Raw genomic sequence first — 11,147 nt, forward strand, 5'->3', positions numbered from 1 at the left:
TACCTGACCTCACTAGCGCTCTGGCTGAATTCAATCCAATCCTCACAGCAATGTTCCAACATATAGTGTAATGCCTTCCTAGAAGAACACAGGCTTTTACTGCATTAAAGAGGGGACAAGCTCCCTATTCATACCCCTGATTTCATTAGGTTTTACATGGATAAGCAGGTGTCTAAAAACATTTGGGCGTGTAATGTATCTGTGCAGTCAGTCCTACAGTGCTTGATGCTCCTGAAAGTCTGCATCCTTCACACAGTTTGGCCAAATGCCACTACCTGGACAAAAAGCCTGGGCTGTGTTCAGAGGAATGCTACTTTTGACTAAAGACAAAGACAGCAGCTGGGAAATCATCCTGCAAGGCCGGTGGGTGGTTACAAAGTTCTTTACAAAAATGTCCAAGTACAATATGTTCCTGGTTTATGTCTGTTGAATTGCCCAAGTAAGAAGCTGATGTAAAGTGTCCTAGATACTAATTATATTTAGGTTTAGGCTTGTGCCATATTATTCAGAACTCAAAGGAGGCTGGGTGTGTTCCAGGAACAAACCAAAGTACTTCAGAAAACTGAAAAAACAGTACATATCTGCAAAAGTGATTAAATAAAAACTTTTTTTTCATGTAAAATCACTGGGTCTCAGGAACACCCATCATAAATAGTAGCACCAGAAGAATATGTATCAGAATACAAAAAGTGATATTAAAAGCATTTTCTGACCATTTTTGTGGCACCTATTCTTTGATGCAGAGAAACAGTAATGTGGTATACAGTAGTGAATAACAAAGGCACCACTCGTTTTATATTTACATAAAATTTTTGAACATTTAGTTACACACTCAAGTCACTCACTCACCTTTAAAATTGTGAAGAGATTAAAATTCTTTTAGAGAGGTGGGTGTTAATCTAATCAAAGCAGAATATTTGTTGAACTTATCATTTCGTCTATGCAAACTTTATAAGTAGTTGATGCTCTCTTGAGGAAAAATAATATAGATTTTAACCTTTAACCCTGCAGCAATAGCAAAGTCATGCACTACTCTCTAAAATTACAACAAACTAATAATAAATAAATAGACAATCTCTGTGTACTTCATGTAATTAACTATTTTGTAAGTAACCACAAAATATTACTCAGGCATGACCAAGTACTGCCATGCAACTAGGCAAGATTCATGGGGTTGGTCTCCTGAACAGGGATTAAATTTTGAACTAAACCACATTCTAAAGACATGTTCCCCATTGAAAATTAAACCTAGTGCAGGACTAGGCTTACTCCTTGTCTGGAAACCGACACTGAAGTTTGTTGCATCAATTTTGTTAAAAGTTAAAGTTCAAACTGCCATTCAGTAGCTTTCCTCCCATGAGCTCTGACTGTAAATGAGCACCAGGTGGTGTACTTGAGCTTCCAGCAATTCAACATAAGTAGACTGTGGAGAAGGCTCTGCAGCAGAGCCTTTATTAAAGTTGTAGTTTCTTTCATAACAGCTTGGAGAGCCCTTCTACTCTACATATCTCCTGAAGGAAGTTATAGTCACCAAAAATATACAGCGAACCATTTAAACCATCACACTAGCCTCTACAGCCACAGCGGTTCCTCCACATGCTCCAAGTGTTTGGGTCATAACAGGTTTATTTTTGTTGCAACTGTGAAGCCAAGATCATGAATATCCATACACTTCAAATAACATTCCCGAAGCATGGGGATGTCATTTTAATGAAAAAAATATAAGGATTCTGAAAATAAACATCAGCAAACATAGCACTCGACTGTAGGTCTTCAATGTTGGAACAGTTCCAGTAATAAACAAGAGAATTTACTGTTTCTTCTTAATTACATGGGCACAATCATATTTGCCTCTGACTACTGTGAGTTTGACACCTGGCAAGTCCTGTGTTCTCCCTCCTTCAACCAGCACTACATGGTGTTCCTGAAGGTTATGTCCCTCCCCAGGTATGAACGCCACAGCTTCCTTGCCATTGGAAAGGCGGACTCGTGCACATTTGCGGTTGGCTGAGTTGGGCTTTTTGGGCTTTCTGATTATGGTCTTCAGGACGACAGCCTTCAGCTGCGGCCTGCCGAAAGTGGCACCAATCTTTTTGAGTGGTGGGGGAAGTTTACCTCTGCGGTGCATCTGATTGAGTGTAGCCATGGTCCTGCTAAAGCTGGCAAAAACTGATCCAGACCAGGGGAATGAAGACTGAGATGCTGTAAGAGTGAAATAATTAGTATTTTATTTGACTGTATTTCTCCTCAACAAAAAAGTAAGCATGTAATATATAATGCATTGTAAAATACATTTAAAATGGAAAAGAAAACTGAGCATTGTGGGTACTTGACAAAGCCTTCTCACGTTTCAATATTTATTATTTGGATATAATAGGTCGGTATACAGTAACCAGTATGTAAATTACAGTTAGATGCAATATGACTTATTGACTCACCTTGCAAGACTGAAGACAGCATCGGCCTCAAATTCGAAAGAAAAGCCATTGTAAACACACTGTAAACAAAGCAAAGCAACACGAATTACATTACATGAATCACTAATACTGTATCCATTTGTTCAAAACCGCAGGACGTTAGTGAGCCAGGAGAAAGAAAGCTGACTAACGTGGTCACAATGTTAGCATATCAGCTAATAAACAACATGGTTAGCTACAGCTATATGCAGGATTATTTACACAGTCCTCAGAGAGTACACTATACCTGTGTCTGATTCACGGTCAGATTTCAAGCCTTTCGATTTTAAGTTTTCCTTCGTGAGAGAAAAGCAGGATTGATTTTGACCTCTCGCAGCGTTTATGTTTTAGCCATGGAGGTCGCCATGTTGAAAGCTCCGTCAGGGAGGTTTCTGTTCCAGTAAAGCTCTGCTGCCATCTAGCGGACACTCGTCTGCACACTGACTTCACCACGGCAGGGCTATAATAAACTAGATATGAGGCGCCCTTCTCTCCTAAAACAAGGCAAACCGTTTAGCTTTTAATGTACAGTTTCAGTCTACAGTGGGCTCATATATGACCTATATAGCAAAAAGTGAAATGAAGACATCACAGCTGAAAATGAGACAAAATGACTAAAGTGGCTGAGACGTTTAGTAATGTGCATTTTTCTTGTAAATCTAAACCCAATACTTTGACATGTATAACGAAATTGTGCATGTAACATTTCAGTTTTCCCCATTAAAAATCAATTATCACATGTAATTTCAACATGTCAAATAATTTTTTACTTTTGAAATTTGTATTAATAAATTAAAATATAATTCAATTTACACTAGTAAAAACACTTCTCTATAAAATAATCGAGAAAAGCAATACATTCTTACTACATTCTTACAAGCTAAAGTATAATTCTAACTAGTAAATCTTACTATAATTCATTTTAGACTTTCTGTAATCAACAATTTGCAGATCAGCTAAAACAGCTTGGCGTGGTAAACACGGTGAAGTTTAAACACCGCTGTAGATACACTGCGATGCGCCTTGCAGTGTGTAAAGCCACATTAGTCTGGACTGGCTGGATGGGGCACGTACAGGCCAGATAGGTCACGTTAAACCAGCGGTCCTTAGTGTTTAACCCGCTCCAAACACACCTGATCCACCTAATGAACTTCTTATAGGGACACTCGGGCCAAAAGGCCTATTACAGCAATGCTGCAGCGGTCTCGAGCGAGTTTTCCTGGTTTATAGAGGAAAGCATCTTTCTGATGATGCCTCACACAGGTGAAGGGGAGTTGTGAAAGACTCCAAGTGCTCTGGGGTGGATATTTTGAGAACCAATTAAAGTTAGTGTTATAATGCTAGCTAGCACCACAGATGTATTTATTAGGCTCGCAGTCAGGATTTGTTGAGCGCTATAGGGAATTCCCAATAACTATATGATGTATTTGCGTAATGCATTCTGGGTACTGTAGTGAGAGAAAAATGACGGATAAAAACGATGCAAAATCATGAATTCAGTCACACCACTGAAGCAGATGAGTTCAAAACTGCGCTACAGAATATCATATAACATGACAAAAAACATTAAATTCCATTTTTTGGCCAGAATACCTCATTTTGTTTATTCTCAACAAAAAATAAATACATTTCCAAATTTCCACTGTTGATCAAATTATATATTTTAATATTTATCATTATTAGAGTGTAGCGTGCGTCGAAAGACTTGTGGTCTCGCACGGCCTCACAAGACCTTGACCCGTCCCCAAAGACAGGGGGCACTGCAGTTGGGAATCTGGGCGTTAAGCCTTTAACTAAGTTATAAGTGCGCTGCAAATGTGCAGTTAATTTTGTTCACCACTAGATGTCGATCTGGAGTAAGGCCTGGATTTAGCGCGCCGCTGTTGGCATTTTAATCACAAACACTTAAGGACAGATCATCTATACATTTAAAGCCTATGGATATTCACGGACTATCTATAACAAGATGATTTAATTTCGATTCATTGCATAATTTTATGAACACTGTGTTTTAGTCTCACTATTGCACTGATGTGGCGCTGGCACGACATTTGCTCATCTGCTCTCAAACAAAACACGTGGGAAGTTGTGTTTATGGCGTTGTTCGGCATACAGGACGTTCGAAGCGTCTATCCTTCGCCTTTGCATTACCGTGTAAGTGGGCACGGGGCTGTTCGTGAGTTTTGGGGCTGGACGATGATCAAGCAGAGGGATGGAGGGAAAGAGTGAAGGGAGCGGAGGAGCGAGGGATGGGCGCGAGGGGCGAGGAGGGTGAGTCAAAAGAAGAAGAGGGAGAAAGGAGAGGAGAGAGAGGACTAATGAATGAGCGCGCACAGATGTGTGAGAGAGGGAGGATGAAAGGAAAGCGCGGCGGACTGATTGGAGGAGTGGGTGGAAAGCGCACCTAAAGTCCTCGTGTACCTTCAAAAACCTTGTACACCCTCCATCCCTCTCTTTCACTCGCTCTCTCTCTCCCCCTTGTTTTCTTCCTCCGCGTCTATTTTCGTTCCTCTTCAGCGCTGAAAGGCCGCCGCGCGCACAAGGACAGGAAGAAGAGACGGAGAGCGCGAGATGAGGCTCGTTCACGCATGCAGTGGCGGTGGCCAATAGGAGAGTGGACAGGAGGGGGGATATTTTTGGATATGCGGGGATGCGTTGACCTCTGGGGGAGAGTAGGTGGGTCACTGCTGTATCGGACAGCGTCAATGAAAAGGAACCAAACTGAGTAAACTTGACCGGAACTATAATGCGAGCAGAGCCGCGGAGGCGGAGCTTAAAGCGTGGAGGATTTGTAGTCCCTCAGCAACAGCGGAGAAAATTGCGCCAGTTGGGCGAATAGCATAGGCTAAGAGGAAAGCTGAGAGAGAGGCAGGAAAGGCCTTATAGGGTATCATCATGCAGTACCTGGTATAATGAGCGAGTGTGGGCTGAGTGAATGTTCGCTGTGCGTGAGTGGGCGTAGGAGTGGGAAGCTGATTGTCTCCACCATGCCTCTGAGTCAAGAGCATGCGTCAGGAAAAATAGCTTGCGCCTCATCATGTGCGTCAGTCCGTACCTCTCACTTCCACGAAACCATGGAGACCCTCTGAAAAGGCACTGAATGAAAGCGTGGAAGTGTAAAGAACAATAGACTTCCTGGGGGTTGGGGGGGCAGCATTAATGAATGCATATGGACGCTGATTCTCTATGCTGTGATAATGATGCATTTAATTGATTGTCATATACGTACTTTTTTCTTTTACAAGACAGCATAAAAGCATCAACCAAAGCAACCATCTTTAATAAACATATTTATTATCACTAGACATATACTTATATCATTTTTGATAGAAGAAAATAAAGATTTGTTCATGGCTTTTTCATATAGAATTGCACAGACACAAACAGAATTCCTTGTAAACAATGTGAATAAACAGAGTTCAGGAATCAATCCTCTACTTTTACTGTAGACAACTCTACATTAGGGTGCAATAGAACCAATACAAACGTGTTTCGTCCATCTTCAGAAGAATCTTCGTGTAAAACACAATCTTCACTATAAGTGAATACAAAAAGTGGCACTTTGTGAAACTGCCATAACAAGAATACTCTTAAGTATTATCTTTTTTTTCCCCAAAATGACAGTCCATTATGAATACAAGTGCTCATGTGACATTCATTCTGTTGAAGTATAAACATTAAATGAATATATTTCTCTCATGTTTTATAGTTATTAATATAATCTAAGAAGAAAATCTTGACAATATGCCATACTTTATCAATTAAGTCACAGACTTATTTTAGAACATGTGATCACCGGTTCCATCTGAAAGAGAAAAAGAGAAGAAAAGAGAGGTTAGAAAATTACAATTGAATCTTTACACTGAACAAATGCCAAAAACCCCCCCAAAAATCCTCACATTTTTGATTCTCACCTTGATAGAAGTGCTGTGGTGACTCCTGAAGAGGGAGTTGATACAACTCAGGTTGTTGCCTCAGGGCAGGAGTAATCGGGGCGGTTGCCTCGAACACAGGTTCCATGGTAACCAGCTCCTCCAGGAGGGACTGGGCACAGGCTAGGCTGGGGGTGTGGTCAGGAAGTGCTGGGCCAGGTGTTGTCTCTGGGGAAGCTGAGAGAGTGGAGGTTAATCCTGGAGGCAAAAGCTCCACATCCATCATGCTCTCTGTTAAAGCACCCTCATTGGTCAACTCTGGCTCCAGCAGCCTGCCCCCAGCCGTGCTGTTACGGTGCGTCGACTGGACGCTACAGAGGTGGTGCACACCAACTAAAGCCTCCTCCTGTGAGTGCCCAGGAGAGCAGCTGCTCATTGGGGCAGGAGGAGGAGGAGAGTGGGGTTGTGGGGAAGGGGTGGAGGAGGAGGAGGGGACAACTGGTAGAAGTCCTTCTTCAAATAAAGAGATTTCATCTTGAGCTATTGATGAGTGAGCTTCTGTCCAGCATGTGGTGGGTGGAAATTCACAAGAAGGCAGCTCAGGGTGGTCCTGGGTGGGTAAAGGCTGTTGGAGAACAGAGGATGGGGAGTTTGTGGCTGGTGGGTGGTCGTGAAAGAAGCCATCAGCTACAGAACTGAGATACTGAGCCAAGAGGGAGATTTCCAGTTGCTCTCTTTCATCGTCAACTTGCTGGGTAAAGAAACCTGTGCAGGGCTGTTCTGTAGGAGAAGCCTCTGGGGTCAGGAGACCCTCTGGGGGACCATGATTGACTGAATGAGGAACATCAACATACAGGGGCCCTCTTATCTCTGGCAATGCCATGAGGTTGTACTTTTCAGTGCCTGGACTATCTGGGGTAGGAGGCAACTTCTCATACAGATGCCTATGGCAATGCTGTACAGAGAGCACTAGCCCAATGCCTGTTGAGAGGGATGTTGGGTGAGTTGCTGAAGGCATGGCTTGGGTTATTTGACTTGGGGCACTTGCAGAGTCTGGTTTAAAGGGCTCCTCACCAAACATGAAATGGCCTCCTCCAAATCTTGGGGTATAAGGGGGGGTAGAAACCAACTCCACCGTGCTGGGTGGTTTGGGCATATTTGAACTGGGGAGATGTGCAGGAGGAACAGGGGGTTGACTAGCTGTATGTGAAAGACCTGCCTTACTAGTTATGTGGCTCAGCCGAGAGGGAGGAGCCAATGCTGTGGAGAACTTTGTTGCTTCTGGTAACCACATCTGGTGGCTTCCATACTGTTGGGAGAAGTTGTCTTCATCCAAAGAGAAGCTAGGGCAGGGGGCAGAGCCCATTGACAAGCCGGACTGGGAGGTGCTGCCGGGCAGTTCCTCAGAGGAGCTGCGACCAGAGGCAGTGAAGCTGAAGTCAAAGGACTGGGTGGATAGGCCGCTGCTGCTGGGTGTGAAGACCTGCTCTGGGCTGGACAAGGATGGCTCTGAGCACTGCTGAGCCAACCCCTCCTGGTACAGGAGGGCTAACTGGTTTTGCTCAGAGTAGAGCTGCTGACGCACTGACCATGCTTCAGATTCACTGTGGGACGAAAGAAGAGAAAGATGTGTCAGTGTCATTCAGAGTATCATAGTGATAAGCAGTGCTGTTTTTACAGCAGATTCACCTTTAGATATGAATGTTCCTAAACAGTAATTGGCTTGGATGTATCATTCTAGCATGAATATGTACACTGAAAATTTCTTTAGGGAATGAAAAGTGGCTCTTCTTGCTCCAAAGAAGGATTTTTGGTGCCTTTATTTTTAAGAGCCTTAAAAAACATCAGTGAACCAAAGGTGATTCTTCTATGGCATTGAACCATTTCTGGCACTTTTATTTTTAAGAGCGTAGCTGATGAGAGCATAGCTGTAGTACCTAATGACGTAGTTCTGGGAGCTGATGGGATGTTCTCCAGTCTGGAGCTGAAGAACCATATAAAGCCACACCCACGAGTGGTCAGCTGCCTCCACCTGAACCACCATCTCTACCTGCCTCTCTCCTCCTTCACGCACTGCAGAGGAATATAATCCTTAATTCATAAAGCTCACTGCAATCTTACACTACACCATATTTAGAAATTTCCTGTTTGGTTGGCTTGAAGTCATAGCAACATAGTCATATGGCTATACTAAACTCACACAGGGTGCAGTGCTGTGCTGAGGCATGAGAGAGATCACGAGGATGCAACAGGCTGTACCAGGAGCGAGAGCGCAGCGTGTCCACATCATAGCCCAGATACACACTCACACTGCAAGGGAACCAGAAAGGAAAGACAACAGTTTACTTCCATTTGTCTTTAATGCCAATATTGCTAATAATCACTAGACTAGCATGTGCATTTTTTAGAGCTTGGTTCTCTTACCACTCCTGGGCAGACTGAATCCTCATGTCCCGGCTGTGCTGGGACTGGAAGCAGGCTAACAGGAAGGCCTGTTCCAGAGGTGGAGTGGGCAGGGGGTTCATGGTGGTTGAAGACTGTGATACCTGGGGCTCCAGAGGTGAGCAGAAACACACCCACACAGGGTTGGACGTCCAGTAGGAGGATGAGTGGTAAGGTGATGGCAAGCAGCGTGCTCGTACCAGAGTCACCTTGTTTCCAGAACCTTGCCTCCTCACAAACTTTGAAGTGTTGAAGCGACAGCGAAAGAGCCGCTCTAGGAAAACAAGATCAGGAACTGAATATAAGTTTGTTCAGATTTTGAGGGAAATTCAAGTCTTTGGATGGGATGCAGGGTCATGCAATAGGACTTCATACTCAAATGTTTAGAAATGGCCTTGGTGGGATGTAAAATTCAAAGAAAGCTGGACTGAATCAACAGTGCTTATAGTTACCTGTCTCAGGTGTGGTCACTGGCACAAGATTGCTCCTCATAATAAAGTGGTCAGAGGGATCTATTATGTCGTACACGCTGTCGCTCTGAGCAACCAGATCCACCTGCATCATCCAAGAGAATTCATGGTCAGGCACTAAGCAAGAGCTTTAAAGTAAACTCAGTTTGCTGGTCAGTGTTAGGATATAGTGATCATGCATTGTAGTTGCATTAGAAATAAAAAAAAATAAATAAAAAAAATAAACAGTCAATGTAATGACTAGAGTCTTCTCACCATAGAGTGACCCAGGTGGTCCGTGACATTGTCCGATAGGTACAGCAGTTTGCCCTCACTCGTGAGCACGAGGAGGAAGCCCGGCAATGTGTGCACGAGCTCGGAGAGTTCGGGCATAGACATGAAGGTCCCACTTGCTTCATGACGAGCTGCCTCGTTTAAATCTGGACAGGAGAAAAAGTGTAAACAGAATTAATCGTGATTACAGCGAAATGTGCTTAACTTTAGAAGTAGTAAACAACTCAAAACGCCAAACCGAGGAATGTATCAAAAATCTGCACAATAAATGTCAAAAGTGTTGAATTAATAAGCAGTAAAGTTACCAATTAAGTGTAAGTAAACCTCAAATTAAGCAGCCACAGCTTAATGTGACTGTTCTGAGGTTCGCTTTAAGTCAGAATAATACCAAAGGTCTGTCATGTGTTTTTAAAAGAGCGCCTCTAGGAATCAGCACCTTGGACAGCGACCGGCTACTTTCCGGAACTTCTTCAACAGCTTTCAGTAACCATCTCTCAGTGAAACCCTCATCATCACTATCAGTAACGAGCTTTACTCATAAAGCGACTCAACTAGGTAAACAAACTCAGCCTACCTTGAGAGAAGAAGACGGACTTCCTCGTGTACATGCAGGCGAGGGACATGATGTGAAGGTATGAAAGGCGCGACTTGTCCGAGTCCGAGATGGGCAGCAGGTCCTTCAGGTTGCGGATCTCGGAGTTGATCTGATCCCTCCGCGCCTTCGAAGCTCCTTTGGTGGAGCGATACATCTTCTCCTCTGTAGCCTACAGGTGGCCTCAGTAGCTGCTGATATGCAACAGAAAGCGCGCGCAGTTTCAGGGGCTAGATCTCTCTAACGGCGGCGATCTGATCATTGGGACAACTGTTGTGAAAAACTGGCGAGATAAAGAAAAAAAAACTTTAAGGAAGAATCATTTTCCTCCTCACACAGTCGTTTTTCTGCGCCCCTCTTTCTCTGACGACAACACACTGTCTGAATCAGAACACTTCTTCTGCTTGGTGTGCTGGTTCTGCTGGAAATGCTGCGTTCAGGCCCTTTATATAGAGAAAGATGCTGAAGAAGGGGGCGTGCACTGCTACAGGAGAGGCTGCGTTACTGCCTTCACTCCGCGATGATGATGATGATGATGATGATGATGAAGATGAAGATGATGGACTAATACAGCCATAAGAGGCTTCAGCTCTGTCAGACAGCTGCAGCAGCACTGGTCCATTTTGGGTCCTCAAATTCTCCTAATAGCCCTTATTATCCATTTTCTTTCTTTCTTTCTTTCTTTCTTTCTTGCTTTCTTTCTTTCTTTCTTTCTTGCTTTCTTTCTTGCTTTGTTCCTTCCTTCCTACCCCAGGCTGAGGTATGTATGTAAATAATTAACCCAAGTAAGACAAAATCTATCTATCTATCTATCTGTGTATCCTTCTATCTATCTATCTATCTATCTCTCTATCTATCTGTCTGTCTGTCTGTCTGTCTGTCTGTCTGTCTGTCTGCCTGCCTGCCTGCCTGCCTATCTATCTATCTATCTATCTATCTATCTATCTATCTATCTATCTATCTATCTATCTATCTATCTATCTATTTCTTAATTTATCACCCTCTCCCCTGAATTGAGTTCTCCATGAAGCTGCAGCAGTCA

At 43.4% G+C, this 11,147-nt stretch overlaps 2 protein-coding genes across 2 annotated transcripts; both read right to left on the bottom strand.

Annotated features, from left to right (window-relative positions):
- Positions 1–1,606: 1,606 nt before the first annotated feature.
- mrps12 (mitochondrial ribosomal protein S12) lies at positions 1,607–2,869 on the bottom strand. The gene is made up of 3 exons (XM_036589101.1): positions 2,704–2,869; positions 2,439–2,497; positions 1,607–2,202 (listed from the first exon to the last, which is right to left on the bottom strand). Exons 2-3 carry the CDS (start codon positions 2,485–2,487, stop codon positions 1,811–1,813), a joined length of 441 nt encoding a protein of 146 aa, XP_036444994.1. The 5' UTR covers positions 2,488–2,497; positions 2,704–2,869; the 3' UTR covers positions 1,607–1,810.
- A 2,887-nt stretch (positions 2,870–5,756) lies between these two features.
- npas4b (neuronal PAS domain protein 4b) lies at positions 5,757–10,338 on the bottom strand. Its single transcript, XM_036588396.1, has 8 exons — positions 10,088–10,338; positions 9,496–9,659; positions 9,223–9,325; positions 8,753–9,044; positions 8,529–8,638; positions 8,266–8,401; positions 6,371–7,932; positions 5,757–6,261 (listed from the first exon to the last, which is right to left on the bottom strand). The coding sequence occupies exons 1-8, from the start codon at positions 10,260–10,262 to the stop codon at positions 6,236–6,238; spliced, it is 2,568 nt and encodes an 855-aa protein (XP_036444289.1). The 5' UTR covers positions 10,263–10,338; the 3' UTR covers positions 5,757–6,235.
- Between the last annotated feature and the right edge of the window lie 809 nt (positions 10,339–11,147).

This window comes from Colossoma macropomum, unplaced genomic scaffold, assembly GCF_904425465.1.
Source record: "Colossoma macropomum unplaced genomic scaffold, Colossoma_macropomum, whole genome shotgun sequence".
Classification (NCBI taxonomy): domain Eukaryota; kingdom Metazoa; phylum Chordata; class Actinopteri; order Characiformes; family Serrasalmidae; genus Colossoma; species Colossoma macropomum.